Raw genomic sequence first — 27,500 nt, forward strand, 5'->3', positions numbered from 1 at the left:
GTGTGTGTGTGTGTGTTTCAGTGTGTGTGTGTGTGTGTGTGTGTGTGTTTCAGTGTGTGTGTGTGTGTGTTTCAGTGTGTGTGTGTGTGTGTGTTTCAGTGTGTGTGTGTGTGTGTGTGTTTCAGTGTGTGTGTGTGTGTTTCAGTGTGTGTGTGTGTGTTTCAGTGTGTGTGTTTCAGTGTGTGTGTTTCAGTGTGTGTGTGTGTGTGTTTCAGTGTGTGTGTGTGTGTGTTTCAGTGTGTGTGTGTTTCAGTGTGTGTGTGTGTGTGTTTCAGTGTGTGTGTGTGTGTGTGTGTGTGTGTGTTTCAGTGTGTGTGTGTTTCAGTGTGTGTGTGTGTGTGTGTTTCAGTGTGTGTGTGTTTCAGTGTGTGTGTGTGTTTCAGTGTGTGTGTGTGTGTGTGTTTCACTGTGTGTGTGTGTTTCAGTGTGTGTGTGTGTGTTTCAGTGTGTGTGTGTGTTTCAGTGTGTGTGTGTGTGTTTCAGTGTGTGTGTGTGTTTCAGTGTGTGTGTGTGTGTTTCAGTGTGTGTGTGTTTCAGTGTGTGTGTGTTTCAGTGTGTGTGTGTTTTAGTGTGTGTGTGTCAGTGTGTGTGTGTGTCAGTGTGTGTGTGTGTCAGTGTGTGTGTGTGTTTCAGTGTGTGTGTGTGTGTTTCAGTGTGTGTGTGTTTCAGTGTGTGTGTGTGTGTGTTTCAGTGTGTGTGTGTTTCAGTGTGTGTGTGTGTGTGTGTTTCAGTGTGTGTGTGTGTGTGTGTTTCAGTGTGTGTGTGTGTGTGTGTGTTTCAGTGTGTGTGTGTGTGTGTGTGTGTGTGTGTTTCAGTGTGTGTGTGTGTGTGTGTGTGTGTGTGTGTGTTTCAGTGTGTGTGTGTGTGTGTGTTTCAGTGTGTGTGTGTTTCAGTGTGTGTGTGTTTCAGTGTGTGTGTGTTTCAGTGTGTGTGTGTGTGTGTGTTTCAGTGTGTGTGTGTGTGTGTGTGTGTGTGTGTGTTTCAGTGTGCGTGTGTTTCAGTGTGCGTGTGTTTCAGTGTGCGTGTGTTTCAGTGTGCGTGTGTGTGTGTTTCAGTGTGTGTGTGTGTGTGTGTGTGTGTTTCAGTGTGTGTGTGTGTGTGTTTCAGTGTGTGTGTGTGTGTGTTTCAGTGTGTGTGTGTGTGTGTGTGTGTGTGTTTCAGTGTGTGTGTGTGTTTCAGTGTGTGTGTGTGTGTGTTTCAGTGTGTGTGTGTGTGTGTTTCAGTGTGTGTGTGTGTGTTTCAGTGTGTGTGTGTGTGTGTGTGTGTTTCAGTGTGTGTGTGTGTGTGTGTGTGTTTCAGTGTGTGTGTGTGTTTCAGTGTGTGTGTTTCAGTGTGTGTGTGTGTTTCAGTGTGTGTGTGTGTGTGTGTGTGTGTTTCAGTGTGTGTGTGTGTGTGTGTGTGTGTTTCAGTGTGTGTGTGTGTGTGTGTTTCAGTGTGTGTGTGTGTGTTTCAGTGTGTGTGTTTCAGTGTGTGTGTGTGTTTCAGTGTGTGTGTGTGTGTGTGTGTTTCAGTGTGTGTGTGTGTGTTTCAGTGTGTGTGTGTGTGTTTCAGTGTGTGTGTGTGTGTTTCAGTGTGTGTGTGTGTGTTTCAGTGTGTGTGTGTGTGTTTCAGTGTGTGTGTGTGTGTGTGTGTTTCAGTGTGTGTGTGTGTGTGTTTCAGTGTGTGTGTGTTTCAGTGTGTGTGTGTGTGTGTGTTTCAGTGTGTGTGTGTGTGTGTGTGTGTGTGTGTGTGTTTCTGTGTGTGTGTGTGTGTGTTTCAGTGTGTGTGTGTGTTTCAGTGTGTGTGTGTGTGTGTGTGTGTTTCAGTGTGTGTGTGTGTGTGTGTGTGTGTGTGTGTGTGTGTGTGTGTGTTTCAGTGTGTGTGTGTGTGTGTTTCAGTGTGTGTGTGTGTGTGTGTTTCAGTGTGTGTGTGTGTGTGTGTGTTTCAGTGTGTGTGTGTGTGTGTGTGTTTCAGTGTGTGTGTGTGTTTCAGTGTGTGTGTGTGTGTTTCAGTGTGTGTGTTTCAGTGTGTGTGTTTCAGTGTGTGTGTGTGTGTGTTTCAGTGTGTGTGTGTGTGTGTTTCAGTGTGTGTGTGTTTCAGTGTGTGTGTGTGTGTGTTTCAGTGTGTGTGTGTGTGTGTGTGTGTTTCAGTGTGTGTGTGTGTGTGTGTGTGTGTTTCAGTGTGTGTGTGTGTTTCAGTGTGTGTGTGTGTTTCAGTGTGTGTGTGTGTGTTTTAGTGTGTGTGTGTCAGTGTGTGTGTGTGTCAGTGTGTGTGTGTGTCAGTGTGTGTGTGTGTTTCAGTGTGTGTGTGTGTTTCAGTGTGTGTGTGTTTCAGTGTGTGTGTGTGTGTGTTTCAGTGTGTGTGTGTTTCAGTGTGTGTGTGTGTGTGTGTGTTTCAGTGTGTGTGTGTGTGTGTGTTTCAGTGTGTGTGTGTGTGTGTGTGTGTTTCAGTGTGTGTGTGTGTGTGTGTGTTTCAGTGTGTGTGTGTGTGTGTGTTTCAGTGTGTGTGTGTGTGTGTGTGTGTTTCAGTGTGTGTGTGTGTGTGTGTGTTTCAGTGTGTGTGTGTGTGTGTGTGTGTGTGTGTTTCAGTGTGTGTGTGTGTGTGTGTGTGTGTTTCAGTGTGTGTGTGTGTGTGTGTTTCAGTGTGTGTGTGTTTCAGTGTGTGTGTGTGTGTGTGTGTGTTTCAGTGTGTGTGTGTGTGTGTGTGTTTCAGTGTGTGTGTGTGTGTGTGTGTGTGTGTGTTTCAGTGTGTGTGTGTGTGTGTGTGTGTGTGTGTGTGTTTCAGTGTGTGTGTGTGTGTGTGTTTCAGTGTGTGTGTGTTTCAGTGTGTGTGTGTTTCAGTGTGTGTGTGTTTCAGTGTGTGTGTGTTTCAGTGTGCGTGTGTTTCAGTGTGCGTGTGTTTCAGTGTGCGTGTGTGTGTGTTTCAGTGTGTGTGTGTGTGTGTGTGTGTTTCAGTGTGTGTGTGTGTGTGTTTCAGTGTGTGTGTGTGTGTGTGTGTGTTTCAGTGTGTGTGTGTGTGTGTGTGTGTTTCAGTGTGTGTGTGTGTTTCAGTGTGTGTGTGTGTGTGTTTCAGTGTGTGTGTGTGTGTGTTTCAGTGTGTGTGTGTGTGTTTCAGTGTGTGTGTGTGTGTGTGTGTGTTTCAGTGTGTGTGTGTGTGTGTGTGTTTCAGTGTGTGTGTGTGTTTCAGTGTGTGTGTGTGTGTGTGTGTGTGTGTTTCAGTGTGTGTGTGTGTGTGTGTGTGTGTTTCAGTGTGTGTGTGTGTGTGTGTGTTTCAGTGTGTGTGTGTGTTTCAGTGTGTGTGTTTCAGTGTGTGTGTGTGTTTCAGTGTGTGTGTGTGTGTGTGTGTTTCAGTGTGTGTGTGTGTGTTTCAGTGTGTGTGTGTGTGTTTCAGTGTGTGTGTGTGTGTTTCAGTGTGTGTGTGTGTGTGTGTGTTTCAGTGTGTGTGTGTGTGTGTGTGTTTCAGTGTGTGTGTGTGTGTGTTTCAGTGTGTGTGTGTTTCAGTGTGTGTGTGTGTGTGTGTTTCAGTGTGTGTGTGTGTGTGTGTGTGTGTGTGTGTTTCAGTGTGTGTGTGTGTGTGTGTGTGTGTTTCAGTGTGTGTGTGTGTGTGTTTCAGTGTGTGTGTGTGTGTGTGTTTCAGTGTGTGTGTGTGTGTGTTTCAGTGTGTGTGTGTGTGTTTCAGTGTGTGTGTGTGTGTGTGTGTTTCAGTGTGTGTGTGTGTTTCAGTGTGTGTGTGTGTGTGTTTTTCAGTGTGTGTGTGTTTTTTCAGTGTGTGTGTGTGTGTTTTTCAGTGTGTGTGTGTGTGTGTTTCAGTGTGTGTGTGTGTGTGTGTGTGTTTCAGTGTGTGTGTGTGTGTGTGTGTTTCAGTGTGTGTGTGTGTGTGTTTCAGTGTGTGTGTGTGTGTGTGTGTGTGTGTGTTTTAGTGTGTGTGTGTGTTTCAGTGTGTGTGTGTGTGTGTGTGTGTGTTTCAGTTTGTGTGTGTGTGTGTTTCAGTGTGTGTGTGTTTCAGTGTGTGTGTGTTTCAGTGTGTGTGTGTTTCAGTGTGTGTGTGTGTGTGTGTGTGTGTGTGTTTCAGTGTGTGTGTGTGTGTGTGTTTCAGTGTGTGTGTGTGTGTGTGTTTCAGTGTGTGTGTGTGTGTGTTTCAGTGTGTGTTTTAGTGTGTGTGTGTGTGTGTGTGTTTTAGTGTGTGTGTGTGTTTCAGTGTGTGTGTGTGTGTGTGTGTGTGTTTCAGTGTGTGTGTGTGTGTGTGTGTGTGTTTCAGTTTGTGTGTGTGTGTGTTTCAGTGTGTGTGTGTTTCAGTGTGTGTGTGTTTCAGTGTGTTTCAGTGTGTTTCAGTGTGTGTGTGTGTGTGTGTGTTTCAGTGTGTGTGTGTGTGTGTTTCAGTGTGTGTGTGTGTGTGTGTGTGTGTGTTTCTGTGTGTGTGTGTGTGTGTGTTTCAGTGTGTGTGTGTGTGTGTGTGTGTTTCAGTGTGTGTGTGTTTCAGTGTGTGTGTGTGTGTGTTTCAGTGTGTGTGTGTGTGTGTGTGTGTGTGTGTTTCAGTGTGTGTGTGTGTGTTTCAGTGTGTGTGTGTGTGTTTCAGTGTGTGTGTGTGTGTTTCAGTGTGTGTGTGTGTGTGTTTCAGTGTGTGTGTGTGTGTGTTTCAGAGTGTGTGTGTGTGTTTCAGAGTGTGTGTGTGTGTGTGTTTCAGTGTGTGTGTTTCAGTGTGTTTGTTTCAGTGTGTGTGTTTCAGTGTGTGTGTGTGTGTGTTTCAGTGTGTGTGTGTGTTTCAGTGTGTGTGTGTGTGTTTCAGTGTGTGTGTGTTTCAGTGTGTGTGTGTGTTTCAGTGTGTGTGTGTGTTTCAGTGTGTGTGTGTGTGTTTCAGTGTGTGTGTGTGTTTCAGTGTGTGTGTGTGTGTGTGTGTGTGTTTCAGTGTGTGTGTGTTTCAGTGTGTGTGTGTGTGTGTGTTTCAGTGTGTGTGTGTGTGTGTGTTTCAGTGTGTGTGTGTGTGTGTGTGTTTCAGTGTGTGTGTGTGTGTGTGTGTGTGTTTCAGTGTGTGTGTTTCAGTGTGTGTGTTTCAGTGTGTGTGTGTGTGTGTTTCAGTGTGTGTGTGTTTCAGTGTGTGTGTGTGTGTTTCAGTGTGTGTGTGTGTGTTTCAGTGTGTGTGTGTGTGTGTTTCAGTGTGTGTGTGTGTGTGTTTCAGTGTGTGTGTGTGTGTGTTTCAGTGTGTGTGTGTGTGTGTTTCTGTGTGTGTGTTTCAGTGTGTGTGTGTGTGTTTCAGTGTGTGTGTGTGTGTTTCAGTGTGTGTGTGTGTGTTTCAGTTTGTGTGTGTGTTTCAGTTTGTGTGTGTGTTTCAGTGTGTGTGTGTGTTTCAGTGTGTGTGTGTGTGTTTTTCAGTGTGTGTGTGTGTGTTTCAGTGTGTGTGTGTTTCAGTGTGTGTGTGTGTGTGTTTCAGTGTGTGTGTGTGTGTTTCAGAGTGTGTGTGTGTGTTTCAGAGTGTGTGTGTGTGTTTCAGTGTGTGTGTGTGTGTGTTTCAGTGTGTGTGTGTGTTTGTTTCAGTGTGTGTGTGTGTTTCAGTGTGTGTGTGTGTTTCAGTGTGTGTGTGTGTGTGTTTCAGTGTGTGTGTGTGTTTCAGTGTGTGTGTGTGTTTCAGTGTGTGTGTGTGTTTCAGTGTGTGTGTGTGTTTCAGTGTGTGTGTGTGTGTGTGTTTCAGTGTGTGTGTGTGTGTGTGTTTCAGTGTGTGTGTGTGTGTGTGTTTCAGTGTGTGTGTGTTTCAGTGTGTGTGTGTGTGTGTTTCAGTGTGTGTGTGTGTGTGTTTCAGTGTGTGTGTGTGTTTCAGTGTGTGTGTGTGTGTGTGTGTGTTTCAGTGTGTGTGTGTTTCAGTGTGTGTGTGTGTGTGTGTGTTTCAGTGTGTGTGTGTGTGTTTCAGTGTGTGTGTGTGTGTGTTTCAGTGTGTGTGTGTGTGTGTTTCAGTGTGTGTGTGTTTCAGTGTGTGTGTGTGTGTGTGTGTTTCAGTGTGTGTGTGTGTGTTTCAGTGTGTGTGTGTGTGTGTTTCAGTGTGTGTGTGTGTGTGTTTCAGTGTGTGTGTGTGTGTGTTTCAGTGTGTGTGTGTGTGTTTCAGTGTGTGTGTGTTTCAGTGTGTGTGTTTCAGTGTGTGTGTGTGTGTGTGTGTGTTTCAGTGTGTGTGTGTTTCAGTGTGTGTGTGTGTGTGTGTGTTTCAGTGTGTGTGTGTGTGTTTCAGTGTGTGTGTGTGTGTGTTTCAGTGTGTGTGTGTGTGTGTTTCAGTGTGTGTGTGTGTGTGTTTCAGTGTGTGTGTGTGTGTTTCAGTGTGTGTGTGTTTCAGTGTGTGTGTTTCAGTGTGTTTGTCTGTCTCGTTCCTTCTGGGAGTTACGACACTCTCTGAACCGCGCTTCCCGTAAGCCGCCGTCACATGACTTCTCCTCTGCCTGGATACTATCTGTAAAGTTAGGAGCTGAGGATGGAGAGAGGAGGATGGAGAGAGGAGGATGGAGAGAGGAGGATGGAGAGAGGAGGATGGAGAGAGGAGGATGGAGAGAGGAGGATGGAGAGAGGAGGATGGAGAGAGGAGGATGGAGAGAGGAGGATGGAGAGAGGAGGATGGAGAGAGGAGGATGGAGAGAGGAGGATGGAGAGAGGAGGATGGAGAGAGGAGGATGGAGAGATGCAGCAGAAAACACCACAGGACCCGCTCCCGCCCACGTGCCGTGACTCACGCATGACTCATGAACGTGCCAGGAAACAGCCACAGCCACTTCTTGTGAATCCAAGAGGAAGGACAATAACACTGGAGCTAATGCCGGGAACACGGGAGGCTCTCGTTACACCGTTATTCCGTGTCTCTTCACCGCGGGGACTTACACTTTTACAGAGGAAAATAAACACATCTTAAAGGAACGAATTGAAGACTGGTGGTTTTTATATGGTGGATTTAAAGTCCCGAACATTTTAGTTTCATCTGAATTTCATGCATCTTTTTTCATCAGTTAAAAGACACGCACAGTAATGAAGTTATTTGTCTCAAAAGAATAGTTGAAAACGTCTATCGTGACTAAAAACCAGAAATGTCAAAACAAAAGCACAACGGGACTGACTTTACAAAGATACGACTGCACAGAAGTTCAGTCATAGTTAAACGTTTTAAGTTGATCAGCAATAGTAAAAGAGTAGTTAACATGTTTTTAAACCCCATTCGCCATTTACAAAGTTTAATACATTGTTTCTACTGCTTCAAAGGGTGCATTGTTAAAAGGCTATGCAGCCCTACAAAGGCTTTATTGGCTTTAATGACAAGAAAAAGTGTGAATTATTTATTTATTATTTTCCAGGTAACAAGGTTATAAACAATGAGCAGTTAATTTGAGCATGTAGAATATGCATTTGTTGTAGAATGAGTAATGATTCACATATCTCTTTAATATAGTTATAAACTATAGTGATTTGAAGAGGCAACAGTTTGGAATGAAGAACTTGAGTGACACAGTGAAGGCACTTCTGGATGAATGGTGAAACTAGAAGACTTTTGTGTCACCGCTGTGGACAAGTGACACGAGTGTGTCCGGGCAGGTGGCAGATGCCACAGTTACGTAGCTTCTTAGCAGCAGGTGGTCCTCCGACAGTTCCTTGTTTCTTTCTCCCGTTTCCACTATTGCTATTGTTGCTTCCACCGCTGTTGAATCCACTGCCGCTGTTGAATCCACTGTTGAATCCACTGCCGCTGTTGAATCCACTGCCGCTGTTGAATCCACTGTTGAATCCACTGCTGCTGTTGAATCCACTGCTGCTGTAGCCACTGCCAGAAGCACCTGATTGAGAGGAACAGAGGTGAAACACAGTCACACATAAGAGTGATGCTTTTAGATTGAACTGAGGCTGAGATCAGCCTCTTAACTGGAACTCTCAATGTCGTTGTGAGTCATACTTCTTTTATTATTGAATAAAGATGTGAACGAGAAGGATCTCTTGCATTGCAATGTACTATTATACATAAAGCTAAAGATGAAAGGAAATCATCAAAACTTAAATCCTTGTAACCAATTAGAAAAGAATGACGCCTCTTTGAAACCGAACAGCTGGGAAAGTAAAGATAACTGTCAAAGTATCACATTTACACTAAAGACCAGTTTCACTCTGTTATGATGATGTAGAGATTGAAGAAATCGTTAGTGGTTGACGAGCCAATATGGACTAGAGCAATTTGTGGGGGGGAAGTGTGAACAAATAGTGCACATTGTAAACACTCCCAGGAGCAATAAATGAGAGATGACTGGAATAAGGACTGATGGAATTTGGAGAGGTCTAAATAGGTACAAGATTCAGAAACTGAAATGTTCTTTGCAGAGTACATTCTTTAAAAACCTGCAGCCTTGTGATTTGATAATAGCACAATTGAATAAAAGTGCCAACTCAAATTGTGATTTCAATTAAATTTCAATACATTATGCAGCTATAGTATGCGCGTATGTATAGTTATTGATGACAGTATTTTTGTTGTTCATTCTGCGATAACGGAGCAGTGATTCTGCTAAAACATTTGAATGTGTTGAATCCATTACCTGATGGAGGTACATTTTCATCAGCCCACTGAAAGAAGCCACACTGCTGCTCCCTTGGTTTCCCACATGTGTGGAACGTCCTGCCCTTGTTGGGACCGTCCTTCTGTACTGTCCGTGTGACCGCTGTCTCGTTACAGTTACACATGATCTCTCCTCTATGGTCTCCTGCGCCTCCAGGCCTGCTGCCATCTCCAGGGACGTTCCTAAAACCAAGAGAGGGCCTGGGCTGGCTGTGCATGGGAGGGGGCAGTGCTGGTGATCCCTGCTGAACACATTCATTGGCCCATAAGAAGAAGTTACAGCTGCCAGCATTGCATTTGTAAAACTGGCGTCCTTGGTTGGGGCCATCTTTGCGAACAGTTAAAAGGATTGCATCTTGTCCACAGTTACAAACGATGGCATCATTGCTGCTGGTTCTACCATTAACCGAGCCACCAGCGGGCGGAGGTGGAGGCGGTGGAGTCCAGGAGGACACTGCCACAGGGGATGAAGGGCGAGGGTTTGTGTTTCTTGTGGGTGCTGCCCTGGCGGGTGCTGTTCTTTTATACACAGCTCTAGAAGCTGTTGGAGGGGGGTCTGCTCCTCCATTGCCCCTTCCGCCTCCCCCGGCTCTGAGGTACTTCAGGTCCAGTACTTCTCTCAGTGTCTCATCACATCCGCCAATGCAACCCACAAACTCCAAAGGCATCATAGGTGGAAGGCTGCCCCTACGGAACTTAAACTTCAGCCTGAAACACAAATTGAGGTAATGTCACAAAGTCAAAACAAAATAAACTTGTTCAATATATTTTTCTCTTATATGTTGGCAGTGCAGCGTCTTCACTACTTCATGCATCAGGTCTTTGAAGAGTAAGATTCATTATTCAAGTGTAATATTTTGTGTGAAGTTCTGGGTTGTGCCACTTGCCTAAGGCAAAGTTGAAGTGAGGTAAATGCAGCTTTTTGTGCATTCATTGTTTTCTTATTTACAAAATCATGCAATAAGTTAAATACGTGAAAATAAATGAGATTTGATTAACATTAAGAATCATTTGGAGTCTGCTTGCCCTTCCCGCGTTACCGTGGGTTCTCTGGCTTCTTCTCACTGTCCAAAGACATGCATATTTTCGGTAAATTGGCAACTGTAAATTGCCCCTAGTGAATGAATGTGACAGGGAATGGTTGTCTGTGTTTTGGTGTTGCAACCCTGCAAGGAGCTGACCCCTGTCCAGGGTGTGCCCCGCCTAAGGCGCAAAGTCACTGGGATAGGCTCCAGTCACCCACGACCCCTAATGGGTACAAGCTGTAGAAAATGGATGAATAATAATAATTTGTGTTTATCGTGACCTTTGAGATTGCTGCAGTATGAATCATACACCTCTGCTGATATGCAATGTTAATGAAGTTTCCAAGGAAAGAATAAAGTATGAATAAAATTCATGAAAGATAAACAAGTTTTTTTAAAAGACAGTGTCCAGATGACTAAATTTGAAGCTTTTTCTATGATGGAACTAGGATTACACCGATACAAACACATAACATTCACGCTGTGGTTCAACTCTCCTCTGGAGCAGCCTGGTTGCTGTGGTAACAAATGCTGGTGTGGAGCATTTAGTGAGCGAGCCTGCCCTATATTTGGACTGAGCTGAGGCACATGCTCAAGAAGTTAGCGCCTACTCACAAGCAGAATCTAGTAAAACCAGCAAAACCAATGTTTTATTTCCAAGTTTTCAATTTGCCATTTGAATGGTCATACTCAGATATACCCTGTACCCCAATCAACCTTGGAGAGCTAAAATTAATGTACTGTGCTAAAAAAAAACTAAAAAAACATTAAGTTTGCAGGTCACAAAGGTCACTTCAACTGGTGAAGCTTCATGGATTAAAAGTTACAGCTAAGACTACTGGACCTGAATTCTTCTGACTCTGAGAATTGTACAACAGATTTAGCAACTAATTATGCATAATTAGTAACATCTAATTATACTTAGTATAAGATTGTGCTTACAACAGACAAGCATAACAATATGTACAAAAGGGAATTTATAATGATCAGGTCAGATCATCTACAAATACTGGTCAACATGAGTGTTTATGAACCTGTCCTGCTGCCGCCTCCAAAGCGAGGACAGAGGCGACAGCCCTGGACAAGGCTGTTAAACTACTAATGTTGTATTCTTTGGTTCTAATCCTTATGTACAACCTGTTTGGATGAACAAATTGAATACTAACATGTGAACAGGACGTGGCTGACATGTTGGACAGACGCTTTCGTCTCTGTTGACCTCAAGGACCATGTCAGGGAACCACACAGCTGTCTTACAGGCGGGATAACCTGTGCAGGAGAGGTACTTACTAGAGGGAAAGAAAGAAGTTATCATTGAGAAAATTGCATGTAATATTGACCTTTAGGGGCAAAAAAAGCTATTTTACTTTGTTCCTTCACGCTTCTTCTTGAGAACCATGTCCCGGCCACAGTTGGGACATTTTCTAACCGGCAGTGGCATTTCCATATCCTGCTGCTCCTCTTCTGTGATTGCCAGAGCTGCTCCCAAGTACGGGGACAGGGCTTCATCTAATCTGAAATGAGCAAAAAGCCTATTAATATACAACAGACCATAGTCCCAGGACATTACCATCAGAAGCATCAACTCACTTTTTAGCTTTTCTAACAGACTCGATGAATACAGTTTTGTATTTTTGAATGTATTGCTGCAGCACAGTTTGTTTATTCTTCCTGCCTTCAGACACCAGTTTGAGGTCTGCTTCCAATTCAGCTCGTAGGTTCGGTTTGGACATCTCATAGCCCATGGAGTTATAACCTTAATATAATGCAAAGAAAAAGTATTATTATTACTAGAATATCTTTTTTTTTTCACTTAACATTTAGTTGTTCATTTTGACAAAAGTCGTTATAGAAGAGTAAAGATGGCAACAGCAGTTTGAAATGACAACAGTGCATATGTTGTAGTGCACATTCGCACCCTCCACCAGTCCCATTCCAAGTTCTCCAGGTAGAAACCTCTGGTCTGCGGTCAGTCCCACGTACATCCTGCTCTTTATAGTTTCTATATGATCCGCGTGTGTTGCATCTGTGCCTGTAAATCAACATGATATAGTTTGAGAAGAATGTATTTAGACAGATTAGCAGCGTTCTTATTTTCAGGCTAAAATGTGTGTGGTTTGGCTCAGAATGGAGAACTTTTGTCCAAAGTCCATACCGATGCCATGTTTCTCCATCAGGGAGATCAGGTCAGCTTCTGTGAGGAGCTGTGGGGGACTTGTCTGGCCGTCCATCATCTCAATAGCAGTAGGTTGAAACTGCGATCCTTGTTCATAAACTGGAATAACCTTGAACATTAAACTAGATATTATGAAAAGCTGTTGCGTACACAAGTGGATGACAAAGAAACAACCAACTATTACGACTGGGGCTCAAATAATGAACATATACAAAATGGAAGATTACTTTCATTGCCTGATATTATATTGCTTTGTATTTGTGTTTCCTTTCTGGCTCACTTTTCTTTTGAAAGAGCTTTTAACCGTGTTATAATTGTTTTCCCTATAGGCTCATAGTAAAAATATAACATAGAATAGTTGACCTTTACCTTTGCACTCCATTTGTCATAAGGGTAAACATCAAGATAGTTTCTTGCAATTATCATAAGTCCTGAGGCAGAGAACTTCTCCTGAGCAATGTCAATGTCCACCACTGTCTCCTGTCCCAAAGCATCCTGGGACACACAGGCCAGGAAGTGTCGGACAATAAATTCGTACACCCGCTCTTCATTTCCCTGCACACATCAAGTTAACAAGTAGATGTCAAGGAGTGCATTTCCTAGAGACATCTACTGCTACTGACCATGGTCAGGTTGTGTATGAATACTACCTGGAGATTGTCTGCAAACTTAGTAGGATGTATTGGAGGGTGGGCTTGGTCAGACTTCTTGCCCTGTCGGGGATTGGGACCCCCAGGTTGATCAAGTACACGCTGGGCAAATGTTCCCCAAGCTAGACTTTGAGCCTGCAGTTCAACCAGGGGAGCCAGGGCTAAGGATGCAGGGAAAATGTTGGTCTCTGTTCTGGGGTAACTGATGAACCTGTGCACACAAAAATGTGACATGTTTCAGCAAACGGCTGAATTACTTATCAAACAAAAGTGACATCTTGAATTTAATTTTAAACAGATACCTATATGTATTATTCAGCCAACAATTGCGAGGCCAAAATCAATCTTAGAACTTCCTTTGTATATGTATGGCAGCAATACCACACCACTGAGGCACGGGCAGAAGATTTTGTATTTCAAACTGTATGTATTTATAACATTGTACACCCACTCAATTCATGTGGACCCGCCTCCTTTAAGGGAGTTATGGTAAGATTATGGTAAGTGTGTGTTTTTGTGTTCTAGCCTTTTTTGGCTGTGTGGACAGTTACCTCAAAAATAACTGTACAGTTTAACAGTTAACTAACAGTGAATAAAGTAGTACAAAGAAAACAAAAACAAAGTTAAACCTACCCCTGGGTATAAAGCTTCTCAGCAATTTTCATTGTTTCTTTTGCATTTATTCTTAACTTTCGCGAAGCAAGTTTTTCAAGTTCCTATGGATGAGAGAGTTTGAGAAACACACTTCTGTGACATGAGGACAAAGGAAATAATGGATAAGACTAATGATATTCCATATCAAATATGCACAGCAGAATGCAGATAAATGTATCACTAGTTGTTTTACTTTCTTACCACAGTGTCTAAAGGCAAGGGTCTCCATTTGCTCTTAGGTTTGCTGGTTACTGAGGTTACTGTTGCCATGGGATCCTAGAAAAGAATAAAATTATTATTTTCAAATGTACAAGTACATTTTGTGAACAGTTTATTTATATCTATAAATTTAGTCAACTTGACAGAGCAGTTCTGGGTTCTTTGAGTTAACAGCTGCAGGGAGGAGGAGAGGTTATGAATGTGGACGCCATTACACCTGGGATTTGAAAAACACATACTTGGAACGGCTCCATGCAAACTCTGCAACTCTACTCTAAGTGGACAACATCACTGTATAAAACCACAGCAGCATTAAAAATAGTAGGCACATATTCTTCATTATATAAGATAAACACTTAAACAACCCAAAATGTAATCCTGATCATACATCACACATCATATTGTCCTAGATCATAAAGTTGGTTGGGCCTCTCTTGCGGCTTGCAGAGAATAACATCAATACCTTTCACACCTACATTTTAATTGTATGAACTATCAATTACAGATGCTTATTGTTTGTTCCTCAGGTGAACTCTTAGATCTGACAGACTGCCTCTTTTATGCAAAGTAGAACAGGCTTCAGGGCACCCTTAGTCTGAAGCGACTGGTTTTAGAGGAGGAAACACTATTTTTGCTTTTCCCATTTAATGTATGTCCGTGTGTTGTATTGTGTCAACAGGGCGCTCTAGCAAATGAAAGTTTGCTCTCAAGGGTCCCTGTATAAATAAAGAGGAGAAAAGGAAAGGCTAATTTTGGGATATATATTATTTAATTTAGAAATGCATGTTTACGATGGCATAATAAAGTACAGTAAAAGGGGTATTCATGTTAATTTATCTTTTTTACACAACACAGCATTTCAAAAGCATTTCATCTTGAGCCCTTTAGAGCTTTGCAGAAATAAATATTTTTACATATTACAAATTTGTATGCATCTTTACCTTGAGAGATATGATTGTACATCGTTCTTTCAGACAGTGTAGGAATAGATATATTAACATGCAGTGTAATTATGACTATTTTGTTAAGTGTATGTGCCTTATTTGTCAGTTTGCACACACAGTTTGGCACCTGGAGAGATACATCAGGCCCAATGCGTTTTTCTGTGACAATGCAAGTTTGTTACAGCACACATAGATGCAGCGTGTAGAGACAAGTTCAGAGAAATAGATATTTTTTTTAAAATCTCCATCATAATAGCGCAAACACATGGATTTGTGGAACTCTCACCTCCATGCAGATTTGGTAGAGAACTAAGCACGCAGTGTGATTGAACAGACGGTTTCTTTTCCAGCTGAACTCAACTGTGTCTTCTTCAAACTCATGGATCACTGCAGAAAAGGACAAAAAGTACAACTATTTGTCTGAAACCATGTATATGCATTTAAACAAGTCTATTTCAATATTTTACCTTTAATTTTGAAAAACGTCTCTGGAATAAAAGCCTGTATCGCTTTAAACCGCTCTACCACAAATCCCAAAGTGGGAAACTGACAGCTTCCATATGAGATCAATTGATTTGCTAAAGATATTGGGAATATCTTCTGTAGCCGCAGCGTCTGGAAACGAGTGAAAGATGCCCCTGGGAAAAAAACTGTATACTTGAGTACAATTTCAAGTTTACATCAGTTAAGATGTACCGTCTCACCTATTCGTAGGTCCAGTTCCTGACGCACATCTACAGCATCACTGACATTTACATCTGGCTCAGTTAGAGTCTCACAAGCTCTTCTAATTGAGTTAGGTGTAATTTCAGAGAACTTAGCCCGATGGACTTGTACATTAGCTTTCACTAAAACAAAAATGTATCATATAAGGTTCTTTGTCTTAAGTGGATTTTATGTAGTTAGCAGCAGTTTACCTGCTTTGCAAACATCAATTATTTCAAAACCAATGTTTTCTCCTTCGCGATCACAATCTGTCCAGATAATAAGGGCCTGGCATTGCCTTGCTTCTTTTTCCAAAGTCCGCTAAAGAAAAGTAGGTAAAAAGAATATACCAGTTTAACACTCACACAGCGTTAAAGATAATAATCTGAGAATCACAGAAGATTATACGTTACTTAAAATCAAAATAACTGGTTTATCTTTGCTGTGGGGTTTGTAAAAAAAAAACGATATAAATATACATTACCTTTATTTGAATCATGTTGTCTGGGCAATATTTCTCCACCTCAGCATCAAACAGCATTACTGGGTTGCAACTATACCTGTTTCCAAGAGAAATTGTTCACAATTGAGATTTCCAAGTGTGAGTTTGACAGGCTTCATTGTACATCATAAATTCAAAGTAACTTACCATTTCTGATATTGTGCCTTAAATTCTAAACCCAACAAATGACCGGACACAGAAGTCATCGTCACAGTAACGTTCTGGTAAAAATAAATAAATATGTCAAATGTCAAAGATGAGCTAAATGAGCTGAGACATCAGGGAAGAGGTATTAACTTACCTGCCCAAAGAGGTGATACTCAAACTCGTAGATTTTGTTAAACTTTGACAGTCCCTCCCTCTAGAATAAAACGATTGTGATTCAGAATATGTTTCATCTGTTATTATTTATTTTAAAATACGTCTTTACCCTGATAAATCTGCCATTGGACATGATGTCAGCGATACCTTTAGCTGCATCATTCTTCTCTGCAACACACAACACCCGTTTGATCTGAGTCCGATTTCGATTCATTTCTGTGGGATTCTTTGTCTCCACAACCAATCCAATCTGAGTCACAAGGCGAAACCTTCGGAGTATAACCCGCTGTACTCCGGCCAAATGCAGGCGATGTCTACCCAAGAGATGCGCAACTAGCATCCCTGTCCACTGTCACAATGTGGACCACTGTCTCCACATTGCAGCTTTAGCATGCTAGCCTAATGTGCTAGTGTCACGACCCAAACATGTTTTAACAAACCATTAATCACCGATGTCTTTACTACCTATCATTTACATAACATATTAAAATTGGAAGATCCAAACATTTATATTCATCAAAATAACAGCAGGTTTAATCTAACTATTTGCCTAGGTTAGACTTTGTTTACTAATTCCGCGCCTGCTTGTCAAAAAGTGCCGTAAAAAGACTCGTTGTCGTAAAACCGTTGCCGTAGGTATATCACAATCAATATTTAAAAAAAACATTTGTATAATACTTTAAAAACACCTAACAGTGTGTGTCTTGAATAGTATAAAAAATACAAAAACTAAAAGTTACACTGGTTCTTTTGATGGAGGGGGCGGTTATGTCACATGACATTTCCATCAGCTGGGTAAACATGGCGTCTGTCTCGCCGTGTAAAAATGGTATAGTACATTTCAGTGTTTGTAGCCCTTAACGCACTGTACTATATGCAATGTGGGGTTTAGAAATGGTTCACGTAAAAGATACAAATTGTTGAAACCTTGAACGGGGAGAGAAATATGTTTTTTGTGAGGCTGGTTTACATTTTCTCATACACATGAAGCTGTCCACCCGTGGACATTGATTGGCGCAAGAAAATTGTCTTTGTTTCAGACAACACTGGTTATGTGACGGCTCGGTGTGTGCTTTGCCGATTTTTGTTTTTAAATTATTTGTTGCATAGAATAACTTTGCTTGCTGGGCAGCTGTTAAAGTGATGTCGTATACTGGAGTCCGGCGACAAGGGTTCTGAAATCGTTCAAGACTAACCTTTATCGTTATACGGAATCTGCCACTATGATAGGTTCACCTGACGTGGTCGCTTTTACTAAAGAGGATGACTATGGCCAGCCGAATCCCGAGCCTTGGCCTGCCCTCCCAGAAGAGTTTTCTATACCCCTTTATCCACCGGCTGACTCAAACCCATGGGCCAAAACGTCCTATGCCAAATTCACAAAAGACTTTATCCTCATCTCTGAGTTTTCTGAGCAGGTGGGACCTCAGCCTCTCCTCACCATCCCAGATGAGCCCAAAGTATGTGGTACCTTTGACCTCAACTACTTCTCCCTGCGTATCATGTCAGTGGACTACCAAGCCTCATTTGTGGGACACCCACCTGGCAGTGGATATCCGAGACTTAGTTTTGTGGAAGACTCTCGAGTAGTGCTGGGTGACTCCAAGGAAGGGGCGTTTGCCTATGTCCATCACCTCACTCTTTATGATCTGGAAGCCAGAGGATTTGTGCGACCTTTCTGCATGGCATATGTCTCGGCTGATGAGAGGAAAATAATGTTGCAGTTTCAGGAGCTGTCCCTCCGCTTCTCGCAGGCCTCTGAGTGTTTGAAGGCAGGAAACCGAAGAGCCTTTGCCAAGGAACTACAGAGGAAGCTTCAGGATTTAGAGTAAGACATTTTATTTATTATACATCTAGTGACACCACAGTTGGTAGCAATTACTTATTAGATAGCACTTGCCACTGTTTCACAATATTTATTGACATCTGACATTTTTAGCTCTGAGTAAAGTTAAATATGTGTCTACACTCTAAACAGTGTAGCCATTATATTGATGAGGCATTGGAATTAAGTGTGTGTAACATAGACTAAGACTTTAAAGGAAAGAGTACATTTAAGTCTATAAATGTTGCTTACTTTTAACTGCCCATGTGCTAACAGGTACACCCACTCAGTGCTGCAGCAGGAAGAGGGTCTCCAGAGAGAGGCGGCTCCTCAGACCAGGTACTCTGCGCATGCTGTGGAGAAGGCCAATGAGCTGGCGAATGTAGAAAAGAGCATCTATGAACACAGAGACCTGCTAAAACAGATTACTTCGTATCATCGACGCCCACGTCGAGACCCGCATGCTGCCACATGTCATAAATGCATGAGTGAGTGTTTGGCAGAGTGTGAAGATTTGCTGGAGAAATTCTCCAAACTTGCTGGCCCATTAGGTTGCACTGGCAAAAAGGTGAGCGGAGATGAAACTGATGGTGAAGCAGGTGAAGATGAACTGGAGGATGAGGAGGGTTTAAGACGCAGGCCATCATACACACCACAGCTCATTAGAGCCAAGTCTGCCAAATGTTTTGACAAACGTCTAAAAACCCTCCAAGAGCTCTGTGATGAGACGTTTTATGAGGCCTCGATTGAACTCCTCAAAGAGACTGAGAAGAGTTTCCGTGGTGACCTGTGTTACCTGTACACATGTCGTCTGGACACGGCGCTACGCAGGAAACAGAGACTTACTAACTTCCTATTTGAGGAAGAAACCTGCAATGATAGTAATGAGGATGAAGTGATAATACGGCCAATTTGTCCTGTGAATCACTCTGTAGAATCCTACACTGTTTTAAAACCCCCTCATATAGTACTGGCCCCAGAGCCTTTAGAGGACACCCCTGAGCCATTCTCTGAAACCAGCCACACTCTGGAAAGTGAGCTGGGCCTCGGAGAGAGCCACTTGGAGTCTTCACCCTCAGACCAGACTTTAGAAACTCAGGACAGCTCTGAGGAGACCAAAGGCAGCTACAGCAGTGGGACAAGTAGGAACAAACCACAACACAATCTAGACACTGTTAAATATGACGCTCGGGATTCAGATTTTACTCCTGACCATGAAAGAGAGAGCAGCAGTGAGGACATGGAGACCACTGTTGGTGATGATGAGGGGGTCAATGGAGACCACACCCCTGTGTCTTTACTGGAGCCAGATGCCGAGTGTGAAGAGACTCCCGTAGAAGTCTGCGAGTCAGACATGCTGCTACCAATTGACACAACATGTTGCATGGCTCAAGATGGGTTTATTTATGAGGACCTACCTGTACCGACCGAATCACACCATAACACTAGAGCCCAGCCACCTCAAACTTTGGTGGTGAATCAAGAGCCACAGGCATTGCATGTGCTGCAGGACCACTACACCATAGGCTCTCCCTCAAAGAGTCCTGGGCTGGAGCTGCCTGTGGCCCAGCATGCAGACACTGTCTCTCGTGTGTCAGTGGAGGATGGCTCGGACTGCACCATGAGTGCTTCTACTGGGTCAGATCGAACACTCTCGCCCATTGGATATGGGGGAGTGGTGACCTTGCGGCAGAAGAAAAAGGCTGGACAGGGGGCTCTGCGGTTTGTGCGACAGTATCCATTTGCCATGCAGGCACTGTGGTGTCTGCTGAGTGGGCGAACACTGGTGGTGTTTGGGGAAGATGAGGGGAGAGTCCGTAAACTGGTGGCAGCCCTTGCCCTCTTTGTACCTTGTCCTGGGAAATGTGCAGAAAGAGTTCAGGCTTGGGTGTCTGGCCCCTTCAGCCTCACTGACATCTACCGCTGGAAACTAATTGGACTGCAAAGGTATGTGAAACTGAAAATATGTTTTATTATGTGCAGCTCACAGTTTATGCTTATACAAAGCAAATTAAGTTAAACATTTTACTTGTGTTAGTTATGGAGTGCATCACTCCATCTGTCTTGCTTAACGGGTAACACAAAAACAAAACATATTTGTTTTATAATAATCAGTTTGCACTGGTTGTAGAGTAACTTGATGCATTAGAATGTCAAACCATCAGCTTATTTAATGCATGGCATGGATGTTAATACACTTGCATACATGGATTTATTTAGATAATTTAGTAGTTATTTGTTGTTCTTAGGTTGATTTGTCTGTTTTTTTTATTTACTTATGATTTGGCATGTCAAAATCTACAATACTTGGATGATGGTAATACGCTTTGCCCCCTCAGAGCATCCTCTCCTGTGGGATCCAGCACCCTTTATTCCCTGTCCCGCTACAGTCGCTACATCTCCATCCTGGACATCGATCAGAAGACCTTACTCTGCCCTCCATACCGTGGCCATTTACTTTCCAACATGGCTGACCACCGTACTTACATCCGCCGTGGCTCCACTTATTTTCTGCACCTCCAGAGTATGCTGTGTCGGCTGGCAGCCAAGGCGTTCCTGTTGACGTTCACCCACCACCTTCACCTGCCTGTCAGCTCTAAAGAGGGCCCTGAGGTGGTGCTGGGGCGGCGTCACTGCTTCCTTCAGGAACAGCTGGGCCTGGGTGAAGAGGATAGTCAAATATTGCTCTATCTCAGCCAGCTCATCACCCAATACTACCTGCAAAACCCCACCGAGAGCCCCACCGTGTCACCATGCTTTTCTTTTAAATACATTACCAGTGTTTTATACAAGATCTAAAAACTTACTTTATAGCTGGAGCTGACTATTTTCATGGACTAAGTGATGTAGTGATTAGAACAAGTTTTATGTGCTGATAATTGTCTTTCTGTATATGTCTGTTTGCAACTCTGTGGAATCACACATCATTCTTGTCATTCGTGCCAGATTGAAAATGCTGCACTGCTGATTTAAAAAATACTTACTCACTTTCATTACATTTGATATTTGTTTCGAATTGGACACCTCTGGCCAGATTTTACTAATCACTACTTTGATTTCTAACACTTTTCAATCATTATGATTGCTGTGAAAGTGACAATGTGAAATGTATACCATTTAGTACCGTAGATTACTGTTGGATTACTGGCATTAGCTGCTTGTCAAAGCTGGTTTGAGGATTTTAATTGTACACAAGAAAGCGTTTTCATTATGGTTGATTTTTACTGAATGTATAGGATGGTTGTATATTGCTTTGGGAGCATGAAGTAAAAATACCCCAACTTCCGGTTGCATGAGAATGTGTATCTGCAGTGTAGGATACAGACACATGTATTTTGCATGTCAAATTGTAGGGCAAGCGGCAGCCAAAGATTTCATGTTGATAAGCAGTTCATTCATATTAATCAAGTTGTTCCACGAAATTCTAAAATGACATCTGGCCTAAATGTATCAAAAGCTGTGTTGTTTTGAATTTGTGCAAGAATGTGATGTCGGCATGAGCCTGTGTTGTGACAGGGTGAGTAAGTGTTCTGATCATATTGCTGTTTTTGAGGTTATGATGCTGATTTTTTTTTTGAAGAAAGACCCAAAGCAATGATATCGCGTGTATAAAAGAAATGTTGTTGGCTATATAGAAAAAAAAACTGGAATCCTGTCACTTTTGTTTTTATTGTTCATTCATTTTCTACCGCTTGTGCCCGTTAGGGATCACGGGTGACTGGATTCTATCCCAGTGACTTTTAGCCTTAGGCAGGGTTCACCCTGGACAGGGACCAGCTCGTTGCAGGGTTGTCTTTTATTATTTATTACATTTTGCTGCAATTCTTGAGTATTTAGCACTGTGAGGTCATAAAGTAAGGTCAAACGTGTTGGATATTTGGCTGTGTAAAATGTATAACAATGAATTGTCTTATTTATGTTTTGATAATATAAGTGTTATACTTTTTTGTTCATTATTTGCACTGAATTTTATTTATAGTCTAATGCAAAAAGGTGATTGTAATCCAAATAAGCCATACCACAGAGTGCTTAAAAAAGTCTCACTGTGTCCTTATAGTTCCATATGCCAGTTCATGTATTTTGTAATATTTGTCTTATAGGGGCATCATTGTATTTTAATTTATATAGTGCGTTAAAATTTTATTATTGTAACATTTAAAAATGTTTTCATTAAATGATTTTAAATAATGTCTTGTAATTTTTAAACTGTTAAAACTATATATATTTTTTAAAACATACCTGTTTTAAATGGCAAAATGAAATTCATATATTTAACAGCACTCAGCACAGCAATTGGCCTGGTGGAGCAGCAAAAGGAATGAAAAGTGGGAAGCGAACAACACTTAACTAATTGGATTTGATATTTTATATGTGTTTGCCTTGTATGTGGCACAACTACTCATGAAAATATAACAATGACTTGACAAAGAAACCAAGTGCAAAGCGCTGTGCTGGACTTGCATTTGTCCAACGTCATTTGCTGAATATCTTCCCAGACGTTTCAACTTCATTTTACTCTTAAATATATCGTAAGGAAATCAGGTGTTATGAAATCGCCAAGACTGCAATTTTTTATATAATAAAATGAATAGAAGATAATTCCTTGTATTTCTATTGGAAAGAAAAAACAGCCAACCTTTACAAACATGTTCTGAGATGCATTAAATTCTAGAATTAGTTAAAGCAGGGGTATCCAAACCATGGTCCGAGGGCCAAATGCGGCCTAATACTTATGTTACAAGTCTTATTAAAAATGTAAAGGCTCATGAAAACTATCATTCACGTCATTGTCAGGTTGTTTGTGGCCCACTGAAAAAGGTTTGGACACCCTTGAGTTAAAGAGTTCATATTTGAGTATTTTCAACATGGATGTGCAATACTTATTTATGAAAATATTCATCCTACTATGGGCCGAATATATCTTTCAAATAAAGAAGCCATTGTTATAATTGATAAAACAAATCTGGTTTATTTAAAACCTCACCCTGGAACATAAAATAAAAAATCACAATCTATTTAAAATAAGACATTAACATCATATGGTGTTGTGAATACTACATACTGGAATGACAAAATCCAGAGATTGAATTTTAAGTGTCTTATGTAATGTTTAGGCAATGTAAGAACTTATCACACACAATATCAAGATTTAAATGACAAGCAAATGGCCCCATAAAAAGTCCCAATTTCCTGTGATGTGTTCTTGTTTTAATGATGTTAGTAGATCTGTGAATCAATCAATAAAGAAATAGCAAAGATTGATTTAACCAGAACATCCTCTGCAGCCACAGTGAGTGCATTCAATTATCCTTCCCTGTAAAAAAACAAAACAAACAGTTACACTTCACACAAACTTAAATACTAGCATTCCTTGAAACAGAAAGGAGACTTACAACTTCTAGTTTGCTCTTGGGTACGCGACAAATGCAGTTGGTTCCAAAGTTGGTGTCTCTTGTTTGGATGCAGCGCAGGCAACAGAGGTTCTCATACCCCTGCTTCTTCCACTTTGCAATCAGGTTTTTATCAGCATAGCCTTCTTTAATACAGTAATCATAAAGCTCTGTAGGAAAATATACATTAGTAAATACTGCTTCTCGACAAATGTTTATCATAATGACAATGAAGAACGTTGATAAGATTTACCTCTGCTAATAGCTTTTCTTTTGTAGAAAAGGTCAAAGATGTACCGACTTCGCTGATGATGCAGTCTGAAAATTGGCCAAAGCGCTTCCACCTTTCGTTTACCTTCGTGTGGGTCCGTTTCAGCTGGGTAAACATGAAACATAATATTAGACATTTTCAACGATAAATATAGTAAATATTGGCATTGTTAGTGCAACTACAATTGAAGTACGTTTGCCCAAGACTGAAGTAATCTTGTAATTCAATTCCCCGGTTCTCCACACAAACAAAAAGAATGCGCTCGACGACAGCCACTCGCATTTTAGACGTACCTTCTCTCATTTTCTGATCCAACTCATCCAATGTCGGCTCGATAAGCTCCCATCCATCAGGAGGAGGTTTTCGACTCCTTTTCACTTTCGGCATACTTCACAATAAACACACAATAAACCAAAAACTCTGTGTTCAGCTTAGTTCGCCTCGGTCGATGGTATGAGCTTCGGCGATTAGAATTGACGTCACAAAGGTCCTTCTTTGTTGTTGTCGCCTGTTTGACGTCATAGCATAAAACAACAAATTTAATCGATATTTTTATTTCTTTATTGTCAATGTGCGTTAATGTTAACAAAAGACATTTAATTAATGTATTTCGTATTGTACTTATTATGTAGATTATCTCTTTCTCACACTGCATGGGTGACTTTTACTGTCATGATGCATTATTATGCCTTAAACGATGCCTTCTTCCGAACCACACATTTTACAGATTTTTATTTGATAAATTAACACAACTAGCTGGAGAATATGTAATTTGCACTTTTTTTCAGCCGTTAAGAGGGTCTGAATGACAAAAGACCTGTTTTGCAAATATTTTCTAACAGGCAAATTACAGGGCTACTGAAAACAGTGTCATTCGTGTCGAGTTTAGCCAGCTGTCATTTATGCTCTCTTTTACTTTAAGTGTTTCAAATGTAATGCTGACTTTTGAGTATATATAAATCGGATATAACTTATTTTAACATGCCCAAAGGAGGTAAGAATGATTGCAGATGGATGTAGAAGATAGAATGTTTGTTTGATAGCCATTCTCTAGATGTTTTTTGTCTACTTACACGAATAGATTTTATGATAATACTGTTATTACTATGATTTGCCAGTAAATAGTTAACCTGCTAAGAAATGTATGATTCAATTTGTAATGTATGAGGGTAGGTTGGTCTGGTGGTCTGGTCTGGTCTGGTCTCCATTTTCACTATTCTCCATGTAAGGTAATAGTTTGTTGGCATAACTGATTGACTGCTGTATTGACTTTTTACAGGTAGAAAAGGTAGTCACAAGGGCCGAGTACGGATGTACACAAGCCCTGAGGAGATAGATGCTCAGATGAAGGCAGAGAAGGAGAGAAAACAGGTAGTGAATATGAAGAATTTGCTGTAAAAGTAGATGGCTCACACAACTTTTCTATGTGTATTTCAGCAAGAGCAGGAGACAGGTGATGGGGGTGATGCGGCTGCTCAGAATGACTTAGCAGAAGACAAGCTTCCAGGATCAGGATCAGAAGACAGTGATGATGAATGTTCTGAGGTTAAACCCTTTTGTGTCAATTTGGATGTGTAAATATGCTCTATTCGTAGTTCTAATTTGACCCAAATTCTACGCCAACAGAGCCAAATTCTGTTCTCTGGGCTATAACAGAGACGCACGCATTGGACATTCTGGCCCCAAATTACCTGCTGCGGTCAGACTTGTTGCTGTGGAGGGCTGTGTGGGTCTCCTTCCAGAGAACTGTACAGCTCATTAGAGTCTGTAGTGATTGTTTTCTATATTACTCCTATTACTCCTCCTGTCCTGAAGTGTGCAGTATCTGCCAATCCAGCAATAATTTCTCATTATTAGATAAAATAGGTCCCTCTATATGTTTTATTTGTTACATTTCACTTGCGTCTCTTAATTGCCTCATTTCAGAATCAGAAAAGGTTATTGCCATAGTCGGTGAACAAAATTCACAGGCTAGGAATTGTCTTTTGTGATTCGGTGCAACATACAACAATGAACAATAATAAAAGCAAAATATATAAAATCAAATAAGACGTGCATTAAATAAAAACTATTTAAATTTACCATAAGATAAAAATAGACTAGGTATGTACACCAAAATTTACAGATGTTGTGTAGAAAGTGAACAGTGCAGTGAGTGATTGATCAAATTGTAGTCAAAGTGAGAGGTGTTCAGAAGTGTTCATGAGTCCAATGGCAGAGGGGAAAACTGTTCTTATGGCGGGAGGTTCTGGTCGGATGGACCGTAGCCTCCTGCCTGAGGGGAGTGGCTCAAATAGTTCATGTAATTGGTGCGTCAAATTAGAATTTTACCTGATTAATTATTTATAGGTAGAATAACTGTACTCGGGTAGTATAGAGCAATGATACTCAACCTTTTTCATTCGCAACAAATAATAATCTACATTTACTACTACATTTGAAGGGTGTCATTCCCCCATATCATCTGGGGACCGCCAGGTTCATAACCACTGGGATAGAGATGTTATTGCTTTGCCTGACATGTTCCTCAGTGTTGCATTAAACGTATACATCTCCATAGAGAACAGAATTTGGTGCCATCAGGTCAAGTTACAAGTCACGGGTATTTTTAACATTTGAATTAATACAATATAGATGGTAAGTTTAATGCTATACTGTTGAACATTCCAGGCAAAGCAAGAGAATCTCTGTGGAGGTAAGCAGGTGCAGGACCCCCACCAGAAAAGTGACAGTTTGCTTAACACTTACCGTACTTTTACATTTCTATTGATTTCTGTATGTTATGTTTATGCATTTTGTTAATTAAGCAATTGTGATGTGTGCAGAGAAAAAAGACTGGTGTAGAAGGCTTAATAGAGATTGAGAACCCCAACAGAGTTTCTCAGAAATCCAAGAAGGTGACACAGATTGAGCTGGACGAACCAAAGCAGTTATCAAGAAGAGAAAGGTAGGCCAGCGTTTATTTAAATGAGGATGTGTATCTTCAGTGCTGCATTGTTGACTATTTAATTGTACGTGTTTCAGAGAAGAGATTGAGAAGCAGAAAGCAAAAGAACGCTACATGAAGATGCACTTGGCAGGAAAAACAGACCAGGCGAAGGCTGACCTTGCCCGTCTTGCAATTATTAAAAAACAAAGAGAGGAGGCAGCAAGAAAAAAAGAGGAAGAGAAGAAAGGTAAACACTGAAGCTTTTACACAGTATTTACCAAACATTTCGGCAAAGCATGACATTTGGACTCATTATTTTCAGCAAAAGAGGCAGTCGCAGGGGCAGGAAGAGGAATGAACGCCCTCTCACTGAAATAAGAGGTGCATTCAAAGTATCATGGACTGGCCCAAAATAATACATCTGCATAAATGAAGAGTTTGAAGTGAAGAGTATTTCACAATATACTGTGACTTGTGACATGTGTTCGGCACGATCATACATCTGGGAATAATTTTCAACATTCATACTCATACTCCTGTTCACTTGGAAATACAATGAAATTGATTGTAACCATAATGGTATACTGCTCTTTCACTGTATAGCTTAACTAATTTTCTTATTTTGCCACAATGATTTTAAAATATCTATCTATTTTATTAATGAGACAATTCTGATTTGTCAGAATTGCCTCACTATTTATTTTGGTTTTAAATACCAATGATCAGACTTTTGAATTCACAGCTGTGTAGAAGGTATGACATGGGATATACAATGTAAAGAATAAAAGCACAAATTTTTCTTTGTAGTTTTTTAAATGTCTTTGTAATAAATTGTGTAAATATGAAAGGTCATTCTACTAAAACAGGAACAAAGATATATATATATATTTCCTAATCCTCTACTAATAGGATATGAATATTATTCCCCTTACAGGAGCTGAATGTAGCCTACCTAACAAGTAATGTGAGATTTGTTCTAGCATTTAAAAATCCAGACAAAATCATATGTTAACATGTATTTTCAAAGTAAACAGTACAAGTGGGCAACTGAAATGATTAGTAAACTAAAATCCTCTCGCCAAACGTTCCGCAGTCACTCACTCTGGACACGAGGGGGCGCTCATGCACTTTCACAAGCGAGAGAAGAAGAAGAACTGGCGCGCGCTGATTGGTGCAAAGTTTGGCGGACTTTATCCTCCACGGGCTTCGCCTTTTTTGTTTGTGCCTCATGTAGTGTCGCCTGATCTGTTTACAGCTGACAGCAGCAGGATCTAACCCCCGGATCGAGCTCTACTCTACTCTACACTTTATCTACTCTTGGTAAGTAGATAAAAGCCACACAATA

At 41.3% G+C, this 27,500-nt stretch overlaps 5 protein-coding genes across 5 annotated transcripts in view; 3 read left to right on the forward strand and 2 right to left on the reverse strand.

Annotated features, from left to right (window-relative positions):
• Positions 1-27,500, forward strand: part of cpsf4 (cleavage and polyadenylation specific factor 4) — a 52,809-nt gene that overhangs the window by 11,880 nt on the left and 13,429 nt on the right. The gene's annotated exons all lie outside the window — the stretch shown is intronic.
• top3a (DNA topoisomerase III alpha) lies at positions 7,405-16,325 on the reverse strand. The gene is made up of 19 exons (XM_072443758.1): positions 15,850-16,325; positions 15,721-15,780; positions 15,567-15,640; positions 15,402-15,477; positions 15,130-15,238; positions 14,917-15,060; positions 14,680-14,850; positions 14,499-14,599; positions 13,251-13,325; positions 13,029-13,111; positions 12,396-12,606; positions 12,115-12,300; positions 11,725-11,854; positions 11,488-11,601; positions 11,160-11,325; positions 10,937-11,083; positions 10,736-10,858; positions 8,525-9,252; positions 7,405-7,774 (listed from the first exon to the last, which is right to left on the reverse strand). The coding sequence occupies exons 1-19, from the start codon at positions 16,078-16,080 to the stop codon at positions 7,497-7,499; spliced, it is 3,207 nt and encodes a 1,068-aa protein (XP_072299859.1). The 5' UTR covers positions 16,081-16,325; the 3' UTR covers positions 7,405-7,496.
• Positions 16,940-21,758, forward strand: smcr8a (Smith-Magenis syndrome chromosome region, candidate 8a). The gene is made up of 3 exons (XM_072443759.1): positions 16,940-17,568; positions 17,842-19,512; positions 19,905-21,758. Exons 1-3 carry the CDS (start codon positions 16,964-16,966, stop codon positions 20,362-20,364), a joined length of 2,736 nt encoding a protein of 911 aa, XP_072299860.1. The 5' UTR covers positions 16,940-16,963; the 3' UTR covers positions 20,365-21,758.
• Positions 22,614-23,708, reverse strand: bud31 (BUD31 homolog). Its single transcript, XM_072442259.1, has 4 exons — positions 23,520-23,708; positions 23,209-23,331; positions 22,959-23,125; positions 22,614-22,879 (listed from the first exon to the last, which is right to left on the reverse strand). Exons 1-4 carry the CDS (start codon positions 23,611-23,613, stop codon positions 22,829-22,831), a joined length of 435 nt encoding a protein of 144 aa, XP_072298360.1. The 5' UTR covers positions 23,614-23,708; the 3' UTR covers positions 22,614-22,828.
• pdap1b (pdgfa associated protein 1b) lies at positions 24,068-26,941 on the forward strand. The gene is made up of 6 exons (XM_072443778.1): positions 24,068-24,220; positions 24,506-24,597; positions 24,664-24,771; positions 26,052-26,173; positions 26,251-26,402; positions 26,478-26,941. Exons 1-6 carry the CDS (start codon positions 24,208-24,210, stop codon positions 26,531-26,533), a joined length of 543 nt encoding a protein of 180 aa, XP_072299879.1. The 5' UTR covers positions 24,068-24,207; the 3' UTR covers positions 26,534-26,941.

This window comes from Eucyclogobius newberryi, unplaced genomic scaffold, assembly GCF_026437365.1.
Source record: "Eucyclogobius newberryi isolate DKJ021-1_F unplaced genomic scaffold, fEucNew1.0.hap1 SCAF_13, whole genome shotgun sequence".
Lineage (NCBI taxonomy): Eukaryota > Metazoa > Chordata > Actinopteri > Gobiiformes > Gobiidae > Eucyclogobius > Eucyclogobius newberryi.

What these genes read in the sequence shown, in the direction of transcription:
- top3a (XM_072443758.1), bottom strand. Translation starts at nt 16,080, where the DNA reads ATGCTAGTTGCGCATCTCTTGGGTAGACATCGCCTGCATTTGGCCGGA. An exon ending in ACAACATGATTCAAATAAAG is followed by an intron (nt 15,239 to 15,401) that starts GTAATGTATATT and finishes ACTTTTCTTTAG; the next exon opens with CGGACTTTGGAAAAAGAAGC. An exon ending in GAGAAGCTTTATACCCAGGG is followed by an intron (nt 12,607 to 13,028) that starts GTAGGTTTAACT and finishes TTGTGTGCACAG; the next exon opens with GTTCATCAGTTACCCCAGAA.
- smcr8a (XM_072443759.1), top strand. Translation starts at nt 16,964, where the DNA reads ATGATAGGTTCACCTGACGTGGTCGCTTTTACTAAAGAGGATGACTAT. An exon ending in AGGAAGCTTCAGGATTTAGA is followed by an intron (nt 17,569 to 17,841) that starts GTAAGACATTTT and finishes ATGTGCTAACAG; the next exon opens with GTACACCCACTCAGTGCTGC. An exon ending in AAACTAATTGGACTGCAAAG is followed by an intron (nt 19,513 to 19,904) that starts GTATGTGAAACT and finishes TTGCCCCCTCAG; the next exon opens with AGCATCCTCTCCTGTGGGAT.
- bud31 (XM_072442259.1), bottom strand. Translation starts at nt 23,613, where the DNA reads ATGCCGAAAGTGAAAAGGAGTCGAAAACCTCCTCCTGATGGATGGGAG. An exon ending in GGATCAGAAAATGAGAGAAG is followed by an intron (nt 23,332 to 23,519) that starts GTACGTCTAAAA and finishes ATGTTTACCCAG; the next exon opens with CTGAAACGGACCCACACGAA. An exon ending in CCAAGAGCAAACTAGAAGTT is followed by an intron (nt 22,880 to 22,958) that starts GTAAGTCTCCTT and finishes GTTTTTTTACAG; the next exon opens with GGAAGGATAATTGAATGCAC.
- pdap1b (XM_072443778.1), top strand. An exon ending in CAGAGAAGGAGAGAAAACAG is followed by an intron (nt 24,598 to 24,663) that starts GTAGTGAATATG and finishes TGTGTATTTCAG; the next exon opens with CAAGAGCAGGAGACAGGTGA. An exon ending in CAGTTATCAAGAAGAGAAAG is followed by an intron (nt 26,174 to 26,250) that starts GTAGGCCAGCGT and finishes TACGTGTTTCAG; the next exon opens with AGAAGAGATTGAGAAGCAGA.